This window comes from Myripristis murdjan, chromosome 17, assembly GCF_902150065.1.
Source record: "Myripristis murdjan chromosome 17, fMyrMur1.1, whole genome shotgun sequence".
In the NCBI taxonomy this organism is placed as follows: domain Eukaryota; kingdom Metazoa; phylum Chordata; class Actinopteri; order Holocentriformes; family Holocentridae; genus Myripristis; species Myripristis murdjan.
In genome coordinates, this window is record NC_043996.1 from 8317873 (window position 1) to 8339495 (window position 21623).

General features: G+C 42.7%; 1 protein-coding gene across 1 annotated transcript in view; it reads left to right on the forward strand.

Annotated features, from left to right (window-relative positions):
- The first annotated feature begins 4826 nt into the window (after positions 1-4826).
- The window catches only part of pappa2 (pappalysin 2), a 96774-nt gene continuing 79977 nt past the window's right edge, over positions 4827-21623 (forward strand). Inside the window, exons 1-4 of the mRNA XM_030073611.1 lie at positions 4827-5817; positions 10595-10827; positions 13294-13521; positions 14056-14654. Of these exons, the coding sequence (XP_029929471.1) occupies positions 4827-5817; positions 10595-10827; positions 13294-13521; positions 14056-14654 (2051 nt within the window). The remainder of the gene's footprint in view (positions 5818-10594; positions 10828-13293; positions 13522-14055; positions 14655-21623) is intronic.

Sequence of the window (21623 nt, forward strand, 5' to 3'; positions counted from 1 at the left end):
TGTGTGGACCATAGGTTATAGCCCTGTTGTCAGACACAACAGTGCACATATTGTAAATCCTCTCCTGTATTTCAGTCCCTTACTGTGGGACTCAATAGATGGTATTTAGAGTCATTGGGCCACCTTTTTTAGTATTAATATATTTAACATAAAAAAAAAAAAAAATCTTGGAATGTGACCTGTCAAAATGTGAATAAAAAGCATGACTTGGGAAATTTAGGGTTTTTTTGGTTTTGTTTTGTTTTTCTACATTGTCCAAATCATTTCTCATGACATTTGATTATTTAGATCATGTAAGGTGGAGAGTAACAGCCAGGGGAAAAAAAGAGAAAAAAAAATGATAACACGTAAAGAAACTGTGCCACACAATCATTGCATAGCAAAGATTTCAGTCTGCAAGGTTTCGAGGTCACCCATGAAGTGCTCAACTTGCACGTCACGCCATATTTTGAACATCAGCGTTGGCTTTGCATTTGAAAAACATTGGAAATGCTCCACACATGCAACAACTGACTCTGAATCAGAGCCTTTGACCCGAGCACCCGCAGTATATAAGCCAATGTATATGTAGCATTTGTCCCCCTCCACCCCTCCCTCTCTCCCCATTCTATTTTATACCATTGCTGTTGAAAAGCTTGCCTTCTTTTTTCTTCCTTCTCCTTTCTTCCCCTCCTCATTTGTCCAGCACATCAGCTTGGATTTTCTCCTATTGGGATCCTTTTTTTTTTTGCATGAGGAGCCTGTGTGTGTGTGTGTGTGTGTGTGTGTGTGTGTGTGTGTGTGTGTGTGTGTGTGTGTGTGTGTGTGTGTGTGATTGTTTGTGTGTGTGTGTGGGTTGGTGTGAGGGAGTGTGTATGTGTGTGTCTGTGGGGGGGTCAGCTGTGTTAGCAGGGTTGAGGTTAGAGAGTGGCAGAGAGGTAAGAGAGAAAGAGTGAGTGACAGAGTGAAAATAATGAGTGCGAGGGAGGGAGAAAATAACGAGGGAGTGAGGGAGTGTGTGTGCGTGTAGACGTGTGTGTGAGTGTGCATGTGTGTGAGGGAGAGAGGGGGAAAGACAGGGAGTGCGCCTTGGGGTCGGTGGGGTCGAGACCGACAGGCTCAGATGAAGGATAATCTGTGGAGGTCCTTTACAGTGGGGGGTGAGGCCCTGGTGGAGCACGCCCATTCAGACCCACACACACACACACACACACACACAATCCCTATTTCGCTCTCCTCCTCTCACCCACTCTCTCTCTTCTGTCTCTTCCCTCTCATCCTCTCTTTCCCTCCCTCTCCCTCTTTCTCTAAATCTCACCCCTCCCATTTCTCTTGTGTCTTTCTTTCTCTTTTTTTCCCAACAAAGTTGCAGCTGGATTTCAAAGGGCACTTTGCCAGCAGAAAAAGCTGAATGTTTAGCAGGCAGATCCCTCAGTCAGGCAGGCTGGGATTGTGGAATTCCTGCCTCCCACTCTTTAGGAACCGTTTTTTGCCCCTTCGAGGGCCCCTGCCATAACTGCCAGCGGCCTCCTCCTCCATCTCCATCTCCAGCCTCAAGCCGAGGCCCTGTTTGCAAATTGGGCCTGACAAAAACAGTGGGGGCCAGATGAGAAGAAGGGGCAACATTTCAGTAGGTGTGGAACAGCAACAGCTGCCTGTGTTATCATCATAATTATTAGTTTTACCTTCAAGAAGAGGTGGTAGGTGAATGAGTGGGTAAATGAAAGAATAAATGAATGAGCAAGTGAACGATTGAATGGAGTCTTCATCAAGGCAGTGGGTCTGCACAGCATAAGTGTAAACATGAGAGTGCAAATAGAAAATCAGTGGTCCGCAGCCAGGTCCATAGAGTCAACAGCTGACAGTGATAGCTAAGATGAAATGTTTTGCAGCCCACTAAGGATCGCCTCTGTTTGTCGTGTCTGTAAGCATCACTGTAAGTACACCAGCCTTTTCAGTGAGGAGGCCGAGTGAAACCTGCCAAACACTAATTTTCCCATTTGCAAGGTATCCTGCATGAGTCAAAATACTCGCCCATATATGAAATGCTCCAAAGAGAAAATCACACTTTGGCTTGGGAGACAACACATCAAGGACATGAAAGGATTCCGCAGCACTTAAGAGCATGTTTTCCACCATCTGAAAAAGCAGACAGTGTTATGCCTGACTAAATAGCTGGCAGGAGTGCAAAACACAGCACAGAATATTTCTGAAGATAACAGGTATTTAAGACTTGCACACTCGCAGTGTGCTCCTTATCTGTGTGTCCTCTGGTGGCAAAAGAGAAACATAAGAAAAATTAAACTTGGGGTGTGTGACACGTGAGGGCACACATAGCTCTAAAGAAAAAAAATTCCAATAATAGTCCTATCTGTGGTGCCCAGTCGCAAGTATACTATTCATGTTCTATGGTACCACTACAAAATTCCTACATTTCTTTTTTCTGCGGGACACACACACACACACTCATTTCGCCCTCAAATACCCCCCCACCCCCACCCCCCTCGCCCCAGGTTTTATTCATTCCTCTCACCCAAAACCCTCCCTCTCCTTATTTTCTCTGTTTTCTCTGTCTTGGCTCGGCCTACATGTGTAAAAGAGTTAGCCACAAAGCAGGTAGCATATTTGGATGATAGAAAGCTTGCAAAACCCTTTTCATGTGCGAGACAGATGTTCTGCCGGTCCATGTTGTACCACTGGAGAGAGACAGAGTGAGTGAGATACAATGATCGAGAGAGAGGGTGGGTGGGGGCGTGGGGGTAAGGGGAGGGGGAATTATTCAAACCTCACCTTCACATTGGAGAGAATGTGTGTGCGTGTGTGTGCGTGTGTGTGTGTGTGTGTGGTGGTGGTGGTGGTCGTCGTGGGGGGGGGGTGGGGGTGGGGTGGGGGTGCAAGAGAGAGATCAAACACACTTTCCTCCTGTAACACTGGGTGAGGAGAGTGTGAGGACAGAGACCACCACCATCACCACCACCCTCCACCCCACACACACCCTCTGCTACCGCCACTGCCACCATCATTCATCCAAGGACTCAAGTAGAGGAGGAAGAGGAGGAGGGTGGCAAGCAGGGGAGGGGGATACTTGGATGAACGGATGGGTGGATGGATCGATGGATGGATGAAGGCATGGAGGGATGGGAGGGCATAGAGAGGAGGATGAGAATAAATAAACATGGCAGCCCCCCTTCTCCCTCCCTCCCTCCCTCCCTCCCTCCACCACAGTGCGTCAACAGGACCCGCAGGACCGGGACCCGGACAGGAGAGAGTAAGCAAAGAGAAGAGGATTTCCCCTGTAAAATACAAGTGTAACACCCGCAGCCCTCCTCCTCCCCCCAATGTGATGTCAGGGCGGGCAGGGGCTCCCTGATAAAAACCTTTGGACTCGGGAGAATGAGAGAGAGAGAGAGAGAGAGAGAGAGAGAGAGAGAGAGAGAGAGAGAGAGAGAGAGAGAGAGGAAGAGAGAGAGAGAGAGAGAGAGGAAGAGAGAGAGAGAGGGAGGGAGAGAGAGAGATGGAGGAGTGAATGGAGGAGGATATTGTTACTACTAGCATGCTGCATGGACCGGTGCAGAGGAGCAGCAAGTTACTTTGAAGCGCAAAGGCGCAAAACAAACCAAGAGGAGCTGACGCGCCGACGCTGAACCTGATGGGGGTTTAATGGACTATAATTTTTCCCTCTTAGACATTATAGGAAAGCTGCTGCTCAACAAGTAGGGTATTAAGGGCTGCCACTTTGCACTGCACTACCTTCTGCCTTTGGAGTGACTTTGCTGTGCGTTTCATTTTTTCTTTCTTTCTTTTTTTTTTTTTTTTTATTATTATTGGTTTTAATTTTTTAATGATTCACCTTGCACCCATACTTTGGAACACGACGCACTAACGATGCCGCAGTTGTCAGGTAAAAAGAAATAGGTTTTGTGGAGACTCAAAACAGAGTGAGATGATCTGATTTCACCAAAGACCCTCCTCCTGATGTATTAGTTCAAATTAAGCCAATCATAATAATAGTGATAATGGGGAAACTGCGTCTCAAGTCAGCCACGTTTTCCTCTAATAAAAAATAACGCCGTAGTTAATGGTTTTGGTGAGTTTTAACACATTGTGAACACACTTGATACAAGTAAAACGCAGGTGAGAACAGCTGGAAGAAAATCCACAGCAAACAAGGTGGCATAGGCTGCAGATATCCTGCAGAATTAAGGTTGTACGATTGTAAATATGAATGGGAAAGAGGCAAAGCGTCGCTTCTGAGAAAGGTCCGCGCAAAGTGCATAGGATGTTGAGACGCACTTAGGTGCGCCAAGGAGGGAGGAAAATTTGGGAAGATAATTTAGCCAAAAACGTGAACGTTTGATGGACGTTTAGGAACGTTTCATTTTTCATTTGATTCTTCGGGAGAGCGTTTTATCTTGGTAACTTACTTTCAGAAGCAAAATAAAATAAAATACAATAAAATAAAATAAAATAAAATAAAGAAAGAAAAAAGGAAAAGAAAAAACATACCAAGAACCTCAGACTGTAATAGGTATATGTGAGAAACTTTTGAATGTGACATCCTCTTTATTAGTTTATCCCGTTACAATGCACTGACAGCTTTATAGTTTATGTAATTTGTTTTTTGTTTTTTGTTGTTTTTTTTTTTTTTTTTTTTTTTTTTCCAAAACAGGCAACCAAAAACCCAGACAACTTTCGTTATTGCTGGGGAAAGGTGGGCAAATAAATAACCACAGTCGGGTCTGAGACCTCTCGTACTGCTGACTGATTCAGAGGCAGACTTTAAGAGCTAAAACATTTCTTTAATCTTCCACATCAGTCCCACACCCAAACCTCCCTAACTCTCCAAAATGTTGTTGATCAGACTACTGGCTATCGTCCTCGTCCTCATCAATAACAGGTGGCTGCTAAACCCGGTTCGCTCCGATGCCCTTCGCCGGCACAAACGCGCCATGGTCCGGCGGGCAGACAGTGAGCTTTCCCGGCTAGCAGGTGAACCCTGCACCGGCTCCGGTAGCTGGATGTCCCGGCGGCAGCCCCGTTCCCTCTCCTCGTCCCAACACCGCCCTCCAGCGGCCCTTCCGCGGACGCACACCAGCCGGAGAGTGCCGTACAGTATTACGAGCACTCCCGCGGTTTGTCCGGGAGGGTGCAGGTCTGACACCGGGGTGCACCGGGTCGCTCACTGGGGGGAGGAGATGGGAGGCTGGGGCGACCCAGAGGATTTGGCGCTGACAGGGGAGGATGGATATGATGCGTTTCCAAGAGGTCCCTATGAGACACACTCCACAAATGACAGGAGAGACTCAAAGTATGTTAGTGCAGAGTCCACGCAACGACCCGGGACGTCCTCCCTCAAAGACCCCGGGCAGAGGGCGTCTTCAGCGGGACTCACGCAGCCCCTCAGCGGCTCCCACTCCAGATTTGTCCGCAGTCTCGGCGGGGCGGCTCGGGACGCGCTAGAGCGCAACACCAGCTGGAAGGGAGTTTTCCCCGACACCTCGGTCGCCTCCCGGGGGCTCCAGGTCCTCTACACGCTGCGGCAGGAGGACCGAGACCACCAGTCCTCGGCTGAGACCTTGGACGATGGATCTGAGGACTACTCTGGTGAGGTTGACGAGGGGGATCAGCAAGCCAGCCTGGCCGCCGGCAGCAACTCTGTTTGGGGGAGCCGAGTGCCCAAGGTGCCCCCCTCCTGGATGTCGGTCCTGTACTTCAGCGGGCGCCGGGAGCAGCTGAAAGTGAAGCCGACTGCAGGGGTGGAGCTGCCGAGGGCCAAGTTCAGCCTGGAGCTGTGGGTGAAGCCGGAAGGAGGGCAGAGCAACCCGGCAATCATAGCAGGTAGGTGAAACACTTCACGTAGACACAGATACTCTTTTTCTGGCAACTGCTGCTTCACCAACACAGGCGCTGCCAACACACCTACAGTTTCCTCCTAGTGGCCTCTGAGCTGTTGCACTCAGTGACACCTTGCAAGGGAACACATATCATTCACTTTCTCCACTCAGATCGTCTCAGATGAGTTGTGGATTTGTCACAAGCATTTTTCTGTAGCCTCACTGATAGTACTATAATGCACTCTTTACCCCCTTTATCAGTTTGTCTGTCTGCTTATCTATTTGTGTCTGTCTGCCTTCTTTATGTCTGTATCTTCACCTGCTTGCCTCTGGCTATGTGCCTGCTGCCTGTGTATCTAGGTGTTATAATCTGATCATTTGTTTGTTTGTATCTTATTCCTGTCACACTGTTTGCCCTTAAGTATGTTTATCTGTCTACCCATTCAAACTATGCATCAGTTTGTCTCTTTCATAGCTTCAATACCAAGTTTTTTTTTTTTTTTTTTTTTTTTTTTTTTTTTTTGCCAATCTGTCTGCCAGCCTGTCTGCATGTTGGTAGCTGGTGCCTTTTCTCACTGTGCCCAGAGTTCACTAACACCTGTATACTTTTCATTCTGATGATTGATGCAGAAGTTGTTGTATGACTATGATAACTGCAAAGAGTCAAATGGTCAATTTTTGTCTCCACTATTCTCAGTCACCTCGGTGGGAGCTGTTCTCATCTATTTAGCAAAAAGCTGTTGCACTCTGTGAAATGCTTTTGGTGACCAGTACCCTGCAAAAAAGACACAGTTGTCAAAAGATTTTTTCTACAGCACGTGTCAAACCATGTGCCACGGAGGGCTAAGAGGCTGCAGGTTTTCATTCCAACCAAAAACTCCACCAGGTGATGTCACTGATCACCTCACCTTCAAGCAGAGGGGTGGGACTAATCAGTGACATCACCTGGTGGAGTTTTTGGTTGGAATGAATAGCTGCAGCCTCTCCGTCCTCCATGGCACCAGTTTGACACCCCTGCAGCATCAAACAGGGTTTAACCAGCTTCGTGTCCTCTTCAGAGACATTGATGATGACCTTTCTGATGATAGTATGACACTGACATGGCTAATGATGAACCCAGTAATCATGATGATGATGGTGACATTATGAAGATGACACAGACAACAATAATGATAATGGGTTGATAATACCGATAATGATTAGAATACTGATGATGAAGATGAAAATGTTGATGACAGTAATAATAGTAACATTAATGGTTATGTTGGCTATGATGGTGATGAACATGCTGATGATAATCATGATGATAATTATAATACTGAGGGTGTAAATTTTGATGACAATGATGATGCATATGATAATGATGATGATTATGACACTGACAATAATGATGATGCTGATGGTGTCAATGATGTATATGATGACAACAATGGCTTTGATGATGATGATGAGGGATGGTCACAATGACAGCAATGACAAATACATGATGAAGAGTATGATGATGGTAATTATGATAAACGTGTTGCCAACAATAGTAATGGTGACGGTGATAATAGTACCCAGACAGTATGTTTGCATAGTTTAGTCAAGCCCCAGCTGTCTACTATGAAGTGGATCAAATATTTCCATTATTGAACAATGACCACTTTTCTTTGGCCACGAAACCATGGACCATCACAGGATGAATGGGTTTGTCCCAAAATAGTATAATATATTTTGCCAATAAAAAGTTTTGGATGTTTGAAAAATACAAGTGATTGCATCTGCAAAGTTATGTCTATAATTAGATACAAACTTCAATAAGAATTCATAGTGCATATGCCAACGAGAGCCCGTTTTTTTTGTAGCACACGTTTGAGAAGGTGTTCTCATTTTTGACAAAGACTTTACATCTGCATGTAGTTACTTAACACTGAAAATTCCCAGTGTGAAATTCATTCAGCTAGTTTGCCTGTGGCTTCTCATTGATTCTGAGCAGAGACTGCAGATACTGATCTTATGAAACCTCCATTTAAGCAGGCTTTTGCGCATGAAGATGAACATGACTTTTTTACTTTCCAGTGAGGCTGAGCCAAGAATGCTGCATTTGAAAAAAAAAAAAAAAAAAAAAAAAAAAGCTACACATTTGACAAGACAGAACAACACATACATCAAACAAATTGACGAGGATAAAAGAGCCATGGAGCAGCACCACAGCTGTCCAGATAGCGAGGGAGGCCGCAAACTATTATGTCCGCTCACATTTACTCTGATCAAAGATTTGACTCGATTACTTTTTTCCACTCATCGCTTCCTTATGTGAGGGCGGCATTTTGTGGCATGGGCTATTTCCTTTGTAGTGTCCTGAAGGAATCTGTGAAATACAGTGAAAAACAAACTCCTATTGTTTCTGCCAGACATGACATCGACACTTGTTTAATTGTAATGGTCAGTGTTGACCTTATAAGGTGTTGACTGTGTGAGTGATAATTAATTTCCTTTCTCCACTTTACTGTTACGTGTATTGTAATATTGGAGCTGGAAACTGATCGGAAAGTGTAAGTTAGAAAGGTGCCACACAGAGGAGGATCAGAATATGTCAAGTGCTGAAATCCTATGTTGAAAAGAAGTCAAAAAAGGACAACATCTGTGATGGGACTCTGCATGCCAAAAGAATAAAAATGTTCCTAAGTCCCAAGTCAGGACTAGATTTTTTAAATTTTGGCCAAAAATGTTTGACCCTAGTCTAGATGGTTAGCTAAAGGTCAAAATTCACTCCCATTTTCCCTCCTGATATTTCAGTTATATTTAATGTATATATTTAATTTCTCTAACTTTGGCTTCAGTACAAAGTCTCCTTGCATTTATTGATTACTTAATAGAACTATGGTGTGATTACAGAGCAGATTTATCACTTATGTTTAACCTTTATTTATCCTGAAAAGGACTTGTGTTATTCATTTATTTATTATTATTATTATTTTTAAACATTTTATCTGTTTGTTTGTTTGTTTTTTCAGATTATTTTTAGGACCATTATTTTAAAGATGCTATGTATAGCAGTTTTAAACATCAGGATATCATTGTAAAATTAATTGTCGTACCTTGGTATATTTTCTGTAAACAAAAAAAGTCGGTGGTCGAGACAGTTAGTAGTGTCTGCGCCAGTGGTGTTGTTAATGCCTGTGTTTCTCAAAATTGAAACCACATTTCCCATAAACCCCATTTGCTTTGTGTTGGAATGAAGATGTTGCATTCATGTCCTATGGGAATTACGGTTTACTCGCTTAACAAGAATTTGGAAGTGCTCACGTGTTTGACCTTGTCTGAACCCACTCGATGCCAACATAGACATTTTGTTTATGTTGTTAATTATTCCTAGACCCCTGTTGGTTACAATGTATTACAGCCTACCAAAAGACACAGAAGAACAGCAAATATGAGTAAGGTAAATGAATATTAAATAAATATAAAAGTGATGTGCTGTACAAACACCGTATTATGATTTTTCCATACAATTCACTGATGTGCCTGTAGGCTGTTCTGAGGCATTTCTGTGTTAGTTACGTAGAGTTACGGGAAGAAATTGCAGTATAATGCAAAGGAGGGGTATGAGAGCTGATGTTAATGGTGTTTCCAAGCTGGAAGCTCATGGTTACTGTCTCTCCCATATGACATCAATGCAGGATAAGTGTCCCCACTGCATCACTCTTTGTGTGTTTGTTTTCTCCTTGGTATCATTGAGTAACATAAACATGTTGGAAGTGATTTTTCCATCCGTCTTTCACTCCTTCCACCACCTGCCATTGTGAGAAACTTTCGGTTTATGGCAGAGGAACAGCACCTTCTTCCTGTTTTGTGCCATAAAGAAACTTCCCTTTATGTGGTAATGCAATACAGCAGCTGATACATCAGCCGCAGATTTCCCATAAAATGTGAGCGGGTGTCAGCACAATGTACAACAACCCTGCCCCAGTGGTGGTCTTGTTTGTTTAGGGCAGCAATTAAGTTGAGGTCTACATGCATTTATAGATACACATATACGTAATATACAAATACATATACATGCCCTGTTTACATATACTGTACCATTTCATAGCACAGTAGCCAACATACAGTAGAACTTGAGGAATCCACTTGGCAAAGTGGTGACTTCCTAACCGCTGCTTTGTTTTACTGAATTAAATGCTTAGCCATGAAACTGTCCCACCTCCTTAGGGATATATGGCTACAGTTGCCCACTTTAAGCACTAACGCACATGCACGCATGCACACATATCCACACATATGCACACATATACATGCGAGCATATACTTATGCACGCACACACATACAGTATTGAGGAGGGTGAAGGGGTTCCCTGACCCTTCGCTGTCCCAGTGTTAGACATCTGGGGAGCAGATGTGGATCTCTGTGTGTCTGTTGCAACAACAGCTGGAAATATCAGGGCCCTGTCTTGGCTGAGGGAAATACCTCCATCCTCCTTCCCCTCTCTTTACTCTCCCGCTGTCTCTGGCTCTGTCTATCCTCTCTGTCTCTGTCCCTCTGTCTCTGCTGACCTGTCATTCTCTGGCCTGTATGTTCTCTCTCTGTCTATAGGACTGCAATCACTTGGAGCAGTTGCTAGTTTGTATTCATTTTCCAGAGGGTGATTACCATGTGTAGATTTGCTTTGTTTTTTTTGTAAGAAACACCAGGATGCTGCTTGCTTTTTTTCCTTTCTGTGTAGCAACAAAATTATTTCAAATGAACTAATGAATTACATTTTTATCACCCCACCTTCCCCCACAATTTGCCCTAGGTGTATTTGACAACTGTTCCCATTCCTTGAGTGAGAAGGGCTGGTCGGTAGGCATTCGCACTGTGGAACCCGCAAGTGCCAGGGATGCACGGTTCTTCTTCACACTGCGTACAGACCGAGCTGTGAAATCCACCACTGTCTACAGCCACCAGCGGTACCAAGCCAATGCCTGGACTCACCTGATGGCCACTTACAACGGCCACAACATGACCCTGTATGTTGATGGAGCTAAGGTGTGTGATTTGGCAAGCTGTCAGGGTTTTGTTTTGTTCAGATCAGCTTCAGTTTGAGCCTCTGTTCATCTGCAGTTCTGCTTCAGTTCACTTCAGATTGGAAGCCTCCTCTGCTCAGTCTGCTCTTCACTGTAACACAATCTGGGAGGGAAATTGACTAGTAGCAAGTTCCCAAAGTACAACACAGTACAACAAGGTTTTATATAGTCCTAAACATAGTTCCTGAACATAATTACCCTTTGGCACCAAAAACACAAAGTTGAATAAATGAAACAGATTTATCCATACCATAGGTGATTTTTAGATATGTTTCTGGTGTGTCATCTAACCATTAGGCGATTTGAGGGGGGATGTTATCCCCCTTGATAGCAAAATGACTAAAACACATCCCCCTTGATAACCTGCCATTCTCCGTCTCCAGTCAGGTCTACTCTGCCTGACTCATTGATCTTTTAGAATCTGTGGCTCCAACCACGGCTCTGAAATATCAGTAGCCTAACTATGCTGTGTATTGATAAATCCATGGTGCTGTTCATGGTGCTGAAGTGGCAGACAGATTTGGAATTGAACCTTTTTATCTCAGTCCCTCCTTTCTGCCAGTTTTATCTTGGATCTATAATATCCTCCAAACTATATAATATAAATACTATACTATCAATTCTATACTACATTGTAGCCTATATACTCTATAGAGTAGTGTCACCTTCATGATCACAGTGACAAGAAGCGGCATGGAGTTGTAGAAGAGCAAGAGGATCATAGAGATACACTTCTGCCTGCAGTATTCCTATAATGTTCCTTTAATATATCCTATGATCATTCAGCAGCACTGCTGAATGATCACCAATAAGTGCTTTCTGATGACAAAGCTCATGGAGCAGGGTGGAGCCTAATCCTGTCCTCTAATTGTCATCTACTGAATTTGGGAAACAAATGTCAAAACTTTTAACTTTGGCACCTGGAATCTGTTGCACTGTAGGTCATTTGGCTAATTTTGGTTTTGTCTAGTGGAAGACAGGGTATTTAATTAATTTTACATGCCGTCAGTCAGAACATCCATTAAAATCAGGGCATGATAAAGTTTACACCAGGAAGTAGACTGAACATCTCAAACGATCAACCCACTGAACTTGAATGGGGTAGAATGGTCATGGAAGTGTTTGCTGTGGTCATTTGGCTGGTACAGAATAAAACGGTGATTGTGGTTAGTTGCTACGGTGACAGTGCATGCTAATAGGGTGGTAAAGTGTGCCAACTATAGCTTGAGAGCTGATGTTTTGTGCTGTGGCTGCTTGCTAAAAGCAGTAATCAATGTTCATAGTAACGACCAACAATCTTCAGTTCCCCTCCAGGAGCACAAGACATCTCTCCATGCTCCAGACTCCACTGTTGGTTTGGTCGTTGCTGCAAAACATCTCTTGTCAGCGAGTCACTGACTTACCTTAGGTCTGTTTATATAGAAGTTAGCCCAGTGCAATGCCCACATATGAAGCAATACACAGAAAAATGGCCACCGCTCTGAGCTATTTTGATTTGATTCGATTTGAAATTCCTTTCTTCTACTGTTCAAGTTCTGTGGCTTTACCTCCTGTTACCTCTGCCAGTGGAGTTGGACAGTGCTTATGTTTTCACTCCATTCTGTCAGTGTCTATTAGAAGGATATCCTAAACAATTCTGAATAGATTTTTGGTGGCAGTGGGCATTGCTTCTCTAAAAGACACAGAATTTCCTGATGGATTCACAAAATATCAAAAAACCTGTCAGGAAGAAATGGTTAATTTATCACTTGGCTTGACTAAAGGCGATGGAGGCATGGCCGTGGGTGTGGCTTCTCCCTAAAAGATATGCAACTTCTGACATAAAAAGAGGCTCTGCTATTGGTCAAATCAAACAACATGGATTCAAGATCACATTTCCAAGTTATACACAATTGCCCTGCCATTTTTCCAAACTGTGTACTGTTGTAGAAGAGCAACAATAACGGTCATTGCACAAACACAGTGCTGATTGGCAATATAGTGTTGCAATAATAACCTGAACCTAAAGTGCGTGAGAGGCTAAAATTTGCACAGGCGTACCTCATGTCCCATTTCAGCTGCAGTTATGAAAATGTGGGCAGATGTGGAACATTTTAGTATCGGTTATGGAAAGAATAATTCACTTTTGGTTAAAATTTGGTGACATATCTTAACAACTGCACAGTGTTGGCAGAGATTTGCTCTCTACAGAGTGCCATCTAGTTTCTGTTGACATGCAGCAGGATATTTTCTCAAATTTCTCAAGTAATAATGTTTTTGTTAAGTTTTCTCTGATGCAGACTTTTTTGAGCAATCCCACGAGACTTGAAAATGTGATTTTCATTGCTCCGGACCTCGAATGATCCATTTGATTTATAACATGTTGATTTATGAGTCCACCCCATCCTGTCTTCTCCTCTCGTCTTTTCTCCTCTGGTTTTCTCCTCAGGTGGGAGAGAGCAGTCTCCAGTCAGGGAATCTCTACAGCCCCTTCATGAGGACATGCAGAACCCTCTTCCTTGGTGGTAACCAGTCAGAACAGGGACACAGCTTCCGGGGCCATGTAGGCGGTGTGGTCTTGTGGGACCATGCTCGATTTCATGAAGACCTGCTGAAGGCGCCGCTGCAAATCGACAAGAAAGAGCCGGTGCTGGCGCTGTGGGCTGACTTCACTGATGTAACTGGCTACATTCTGTTTCTACACAGCTGTTTCTTCTCCCTTCCATAAGCATCCCTTCAAAGCAAGCTAATTATGCAGTTGTCTCACAATATGATAAACAATCTGCTGAACACATGTCTACCAGAAAAGACATACAATGTTTGGACTCAAATTTAAAGAAAACTCTTTTGGCAGTGATAGTCAAGGAATCGAGAAAAATATGTACATTTCTGTAAGAATTGTATATTGTTGCCAGCTCAGGTTACTTGCTTTGTGAGACAACATTCCCTGTGAACAAATCATCAAACACTAACAGTGGTGTCTTATGGCTCCCTTTCTAAGTATGAAGTGCTATACAGAGCTAAAAGTGTCACTACCCTACTGCTAATAAATAATTTTCTCTCTGTGTTCATGATCTGCTCCTTACTAACTAAAATATTTGGATTTGGCATATTCCATTGTTATTCATCAAAATTATTTTACTGACTTATTGTATATTGAAATTGATAATATTTAAAAAATTGAAATAATGCTGGATTTTGAACTTTGTAGGTAGAAGAGCTGTGGACTCCACATAAAGCTGGCCTCCATCCCACCATTATCACCATGCCTGCTCCTGAACAAGAGCTTGTCTCCCCGTTCCTGCCGCCACCATGTGGCCTGACACCCTGCGACAACACAGACATCATCCACGGCTACAATCACCACTGGCAGCTCCGCGCCCCCAAGCAAGTCCGCTACAGGATCGTGAACCTGTCCAATGACGACGGGGAAGATCCCACTGTGTCACAAGCCCAGATCAAGGTCCAGCACCAGGCTCTGATAGAGGCCTTCCGCCCTTACAACATCACCCTGGAACTCAGCGTGCACACTGTCAACAACTCCTCCCTCCGACAGCGGTTTATTCTCAGCAACTGCCGGATTGGGAAGATTGGCAACCGACAGTGTGACCCTGAGTGTGACCATCCCAGGACGGGCCACGATGGAGGTGACTGTCTCCGACTTGGGCCCTGCTATAACTGGAAGAGACAGGATGGGGTGTGTAACATGGAGTGTAACAGTATACACTACGACTACGATGATGGAGACTGCTGCGATCCCGATGTCACCGACGTCCTAAAGACCTGCTTTGATCCTGAGTCACCTGACAGGTGAGGGTACAGGGCAAATCACTAATCATGTGATTTTTTGTTTTGACCAAGCAGTAAGAATATGCTATTATTTATTATATTGTCTGTGCATAAAACATAAAGAGCTAAGCAAAACTGGAAAAAATATACAAAGTGACATGCAGGGCCCAAAATTTTCCATCTGCCTGCAGTACCTTGCTTTAAACAGGGTAGTATTGGATTCACAAGTAACAGTAGCAGCTTAATGCCACTGATACCACTGAAGGTCAATTTCATAGCTGTATGAAAGCTATATGAGTGTTTTAAAAGTCCAGCAAGTCAATGATTTAATGTAAAAATACGATTCAATACAAAAATAGTAATGTGCTCTTTTAAAGCAGAAATCAGTGTGATGACTACACTGGTCCATTTGATATCCTCTGTGAAGTGCACAAATTAAACTGAAGACATGTTAGGGGGTGCTGGGGCTGATTAGCTGTCATACATATCTTGACCCAGATGGTGCTACTGAAAAAAGTTCATGTAAAAACCTCTTCCTTTGAGTGCAAAAGCCATCCATCTTATTATTTTACCGATGACAGAATTTTTTGTCTGTTCATTCTTCATTACCTCAGTTTATTTTTAAAGTATAACTGATAACTAAAGAGAGGGGGTTTTCTCTAGTTAATTTAGATCATGTGGTTGATAGCTTCATATCTAACATAATTGCTATGACTGGGATGGTAGTTACTGCAGAACTTGAATTGAGTAGAATGGTTGTGTAACTATTTGCGGTGGCCATTTGGCTTGTAGAGATTCTACAGTGACAACAGATGACAGCTGGGTCATAACGTGGATCACACAAGCTTGAGGACTGATATATTGTGCTGTGGCTGCTTGCAAAAATCAGTAATCAACAGTAATAGTTACCACCAATCGGTCCAACAATCCACAATTTTCCTCCAGCAGCACAAGACACCTCTCCATGCTCCAGACTCCACTGATTGTTTGGTCATTGCCTCTCATCTCAGGTCAGCCACCTTCCACAAATAGATTTATATAGAAGTTAGCCAATGGCCACAGCTCTTGTAAGGATACATGTAATAATGGCTGCCACCTCAACCATCCTGCTGTGTTGATTTGAATGGGAAAGTCCGTCCTAGTCGAATTCAAGTTCTGTGGTAGCCACTCTGAGGTTGATGCTGGCTGTCACACGTGCACAACCAGTATTTGAAAATTGCTTTCTCATTAGGACAAGCCAAAGGAGTGAAAAGCAGTTCATTTTAAAACAATCATCTTAGGTTTTCTATAAATGTCTAAATTAACATTACTGAGCAACCAGAGTTAATAATGTGACAGCTGGCCCTGGTTTCCCCTACTCTACAAAAACCTAAGCAGCATCTTTTAGCAGTTTTATTTAAAGTAATCAGAAACACTAAAACATTTTTAAGGTGGCTTTGTGGAGATATCTAGGCTAGATTATCTAAGAGGAAAGGCAGTAAAACTAAGTTCATGTGCCGACCTGCTGATGTTTCAGGGAGTAAATCAACAATTCCTTTTTTTTTTTTTTTTTTTTTTAATGTGATTCAGATCAGCAGTAGGTGAACATAACTGACTGTTTTGTAGCTTTGTTCTTTAGACTGCCTCTTCATAATCAGATTTATTTGATAGCTGCTTCTACCGACCCCCAAAATATTTTCAGTGTAAGCTCTTCGCCTAAGCTGACCAACGAGCGGCACCTGGCTACCCACTCTACATTTGTTCTACCAAGACAAAATTGTCAATAGCAGTTTATGGAGAGCATCTTCCACCATGGTAATGCTGCCAGCTGCTATTGTGTAACCTGAATCCACCATCCAGATGAATGAAATAACTATTTATCACTGGGGAGAAGTACCAGATTCCAGCTTTACTGTTATGTTACAGGCAGTACATTACTTTTTAGGTGGAGATTTCTGCTGGTTGTAAACATTTTATTTAATGCAAAGTGGTCAGTTTACTCACCTCAGTAAATGTCAGGTTTTTATCATAGCAGCAGGAAGCCGGAGAGAGCTGAATACAAAATGGGAAATTTGTTGCAGATGAAGTACCGTGGGGATTAAAGGTTCTACACCGATAGGGGTACATGTTGTTCCAGAGTCAGGGAGTGTTACTCGCTACACCATCTCTGGGCATAAATGGACACTAATGAGACTATTACACCCCATAAACGAGGCAAAACTCTGCCTTTGCATGCTGCAGTGCTTCAGGAGGGCTGTGCATTGCACTCCTCAACATGCGAGACGTACAAATTGGTACTCTCACTTTCCCCAGTGGTTTTGGAGAGAGCTCTGTGAAGTGGGGAGGGAGGGTTAAGAAGCCAAAGTACACACTTATTTTTACTAAACAACTCGAGCGGGAGCCTGCTGCCTTCCATTCGGTCTGACAGACAGGCTCATGTGGCGTTCCAAATAGCTCGCATGAAGTCTCGCCATGAGGTCGGCCTAGTTTCATAAAGACCTGATCCTTAATCCAAATTGTAACCAAAAGCTTTACCCTGTACCACTGGGAAACAGAACATGGGGCTTGGAACTATTTTTTCTAATGACTGAGAGCGCTTGATGTGTGCGGCTGATAGTGGGCGACAACACAAGGATGTATTGATGTTTTTGAAACAATAAAAAGTTGTTTCCCAGACTTCTTATAGACTTCTTAATTGCAAAAACAAAGATAGAACCTTGGTGAAAAGCTAAATTTCCCTTTGCATATCAAATTTGGCTCTTCAAAACACAACAGGCATATTATCACCGATGTAGGCTTTCGGGGAGAAGTGCACTGGTAGGTTAGGAGGGCTGTATCACTAATCTGATGCATAAATTCATCTTAAAAAGGTAACCTGCACAAAAGAATTGCATAATAATTGTGTCAGTGCAAAATAATGATTAATTATTAAGTAATGATTTTTCTCCAAAATGATTTTCAATGTCTTTTTTGCTACAGTTTTCAATCATAGTTCATCATAGTTGCAAATGTCGATCAAAATTTTTCTTTAAAATTGACTTGTACCCCAAGGCCATATCTAAAACATTTAACAACCCATATCAGAGGGGCATTCAGGTTGGAAGATTTAGTGTTCTGCTTGTCCCTAAAAACCACTCGGTACTTTCAAAGTTTTGGAGGGAAATGATATTTGCTCCAAGGCCCTTGCTCTGGCCTTAATGAATGTTCACACAATGTGTTGACTTCAGCAAGACAAAAAGCCCCACAGTGTCCAGATAACAAATGTTATCTGGCACCAGGTACAGCTTCTTATTGAAGAACTGGAGTGTCAAGGGTCAAGATAATCACCTGTCTCCTGCAAACAATGAACATCTGCTGCCACCGCCAGTGATAGTAACCTGTCCTCTGCTTCATTTGGCTGCCAGCATCAGCTGAACAGCAGCAGTGAGAACATCTTTTTTCTACCATGGCGTCAGCTTGGGTAGATCCAAAAATAGGTCCTCACCACACTGAGGCCCGGATTTACTCAAGGTTTGTACAGGAAAATGTCCATGTTTTTCACTGAAATGAACAAAATACTATGCTATTCTGCAACCATGAGTGGAAAGCCCCTGTCATAGTTGTGCATTTGTAAATTATATGGTTATTTCATTATTTTGAAAACGTGTTTTCAAGGTACTGCAAATCAAGGTTGTGCCCAAGTCATTACCATCTTACGAACACTTCCAAATTACTGTAGCATATGAGGTGGTAGGTAAATTGAGGAATGGCTGCAGTTGTTGCAATAGCAGAGCATCATCATCGGCAAGAACAGCAACAAAGAACATTTTCTGTCCAAGAATCAGCGTGTTCTCTAAAGAGCCCTTGAGGATGCAAAAGTGTCAATTTAACTAAGTATAAACTAAGTACAACTTAGTTTGTACTTAGTTAAATTGACAGTTAAATTGTAGGTGATTTGTACGTGATCAGGAGAAGATTTGCTTGTGCAGTGCTATTTTTTTTCATAGGCCGCTCACCAAAATTTTAACTGACTTAGATAAAAACTTTGCAATCAAATTGACTCGCAAAAGTCATACAAACTGTTTTCATAATGTATAATGCATAATGTAATGTAATCTTGTCAGTGATACTGCTCTTGTTGCTGTTTTTGGCTTTTGCAATTGCAGCAGCAGTACTTCAGAACTTGGAGAAGCACATTTTTGGCCATAAATTCACTGGTTTGAATCCCTACTCTGGAGATGAATTTGTGAGTGCGAAATGTGAATGAGTAATGCTCTCCCCTCACTCAATAATACTGGCTAGATACCCTTGAGCAAGGCACTAAAGTTTCTTTAGTGTCCAACAGACAGGTTGTACTGGGTAGCTCCCTGGTGTGAGTGTGTGTAGCTGTATAAATGTGAAGCGGGGTGTTCTTTTGATAAATAAAGTTTGAAGTTAAGTAAAAATGACCAAAAACAAACAAACAAACAAACAAACACACAAACAAAAAAGTACCTTAGATATGTGTAGTCCCACTGCATGATTACTTGATTATTTTGGGGAATTTCTCCAAGTGTGTTTTACAAGTGTAAGTCTCTTTAGTCCAAATTGTCCTGTCATAATGCTGGTGGTGGAATAAAGACAGGAAAAGGGACAGGGAAAAAATGGTTTGGTAGTTGTTAAGGTCAGATGTTCCCTGTTTCAGACTGTTCCCTACCCTGCAGAGAGGAGATGGACACTAATGAAAAAAATTGGACAGCAGACAGCACTCTCTTCTGTTGTTTTGCACAAACACGCTGCTATTCAGAGGTTTGGTCCTTGGGCCTCATTAAAAAAAAAAAAAAAAAGAAGAAGAAAATCCTAGATTTAACCTGATGGTCATTGCAAAGAATGAAGCCGTATTCTTGGCAATGGCAGGAATTCGTTTTTATGTTTTGATAAATTGCAGAGAATTGGAGACAATCAAAGTAATATGTTGATTTTGATGTCAAAATACTTTTATAAATCACTGCTCTGGGTTAGACTTGGTCTCATGGACAAATTTTGTGCATGAGAAACTTTAATAAATAAGGCCCCTGTTACTCAGATCTTGAGGGCTAAAACTCAAAAGTCATGTGTGCAGTTCCACACAGTGATGTAATTCCTGCCCTGAACCTTGCCAGAGTTTCTGTCCTTAGGCTCCTGACCCCCCACTAAAAACAACATGAACAGCCAATACGCAGGAGATCTGAGTGTCGTAAAAACTGCACCCGGTGGACTAGCAGTGGAGTAGGTCTTCTGGAAGGGTCCTGACCCCAGCCTGCTGAATATGTGTGTGTGTGTGTTTGTGTGTTTGTATCTGCATTGTGTGTGTCCCTGGACCACAACTTGCAAGCTTCTTATACAGAGAGAGAGAGAGAATTAATGTGAGGATGACATTTCGTTGGCATTGGCGGAGCAGCGAACCATTTTTATGTTTGGGATCTGGGTTTTTGATATCCCCCCTCCGTCTGAGCTCTTGCACAGGTATTCAGATTGTGGGGCCTTATATGTGTGCAGCTGCTGCTGGCTCGTACTGGCCAGAAGTTTCTGAAGCCAGTTGCTGTCACGACACAAATTTGTTGTCGAGAGCCAGTTCTAGAGTGATGGCCAGGTACACTGCAGATTCTGGCATCACAAGAAAGGAAACGGAGAGAGGGAGGGAGGGAGAGAGAGGCGAGGGTGGAAGAGAGAGTTGTGGGGGGAGGGGGGAGTTGGGGGGGGTGAGAGAAGGACATTTTGTCCATTAATGCTGAGACACATTTCCCTTTTGGTTAGCAAATCTTGGACGCTGTGGTTGTTTGCAAAGTGCTCCAGCGACTCTTCTTTTCCCCTGCAAGAACAATTCCCTTCCAACCTTGTTTTGTTTGACACTTTGTTTGAACCTCATTATCTCATTACTCTTGATCTGAAATTTATCATCAAGTCTAATTCTGCTCAGACTATTGCGGTGACTTCGCTAGTGAAAAAAAAAAAAAAAAAATCTCTGCCATGATTAACCTGTTGTCACTGCCGGCCTTGCTCATCATGCACAACTTTTTCTGCATATGCATCACATACATCACTGAGATGATGGACTTTGGTGCAGACTTGCAGTTGTGTCTAACAAAGTCAGTAAACAGAAAACAGCTTTCAGGGATAGTCTCCACAGTCCTCTCAATACAGCAACTGGGACAACGCTGACACAAAAGAAAATTGCAAATGAAATTGTAAAAACTCTGGAAGGACATGAATTTGTTTAAGAGAAAAAAAATCTACCTTAAGTGATCAATAGCAAAAAATATTGATATGTAAGGGAAATTAATGTAAATAGCAAGTGTGAAAATATGTATGTTTAAAAATATTAACTCCTTGATTTCTGATTTCCCTTACATTTCCCCATTAAGTCACTTCCAGGTTAGGGTTAAAAAAAAAACAACTTCTTTCTTATATTGTAAGACAATAACAATCCATGTTCTGTATCTACTCGTTGCAGCTTCACTGAAGCTTCATCACACTTACATTGAGTGAACTATTTAAACCCAGATGCCTTTGTTTTATGGCTGCAGCTTCACATCAGATAGAAAATCTCTACACGTCTTGTGTATCTTTTAGACACATTTTCGTTTAATTCAGCAGGACATATCTGGTATATTTGGCAACCTTGGTATCTCCACTAGAATATAAAATAAAGTTCTGTGGGTTTGGACAAAGCAGCATGCATTGGTAGTGATGAACCCACCATTGAGACCAGCAGGGTTGAATCAGTCATTTCCCCCAAAAGTAAGACTGCCAATGGACTTTGACAGAATAGAAATTAACCTCTGTTGTGAGCTCGACATCTGTGCACAAGATGTTGTGGCATCGTCTTGTCAAATGTGTCCCTCACTGAAATGAATGACTTCCAGTGTGTCTTAAATTAACATGATGAAAAGATATGAATGAGCTTTAGTAACGTCAGTAACTGGGTTATGTGAGATTGCATTGGTAAGACTCATAGTTTGATGTGTTTCTTTACGTATTTTGTGCATCCTGGTGCAGTTAACTGTTGTCGGC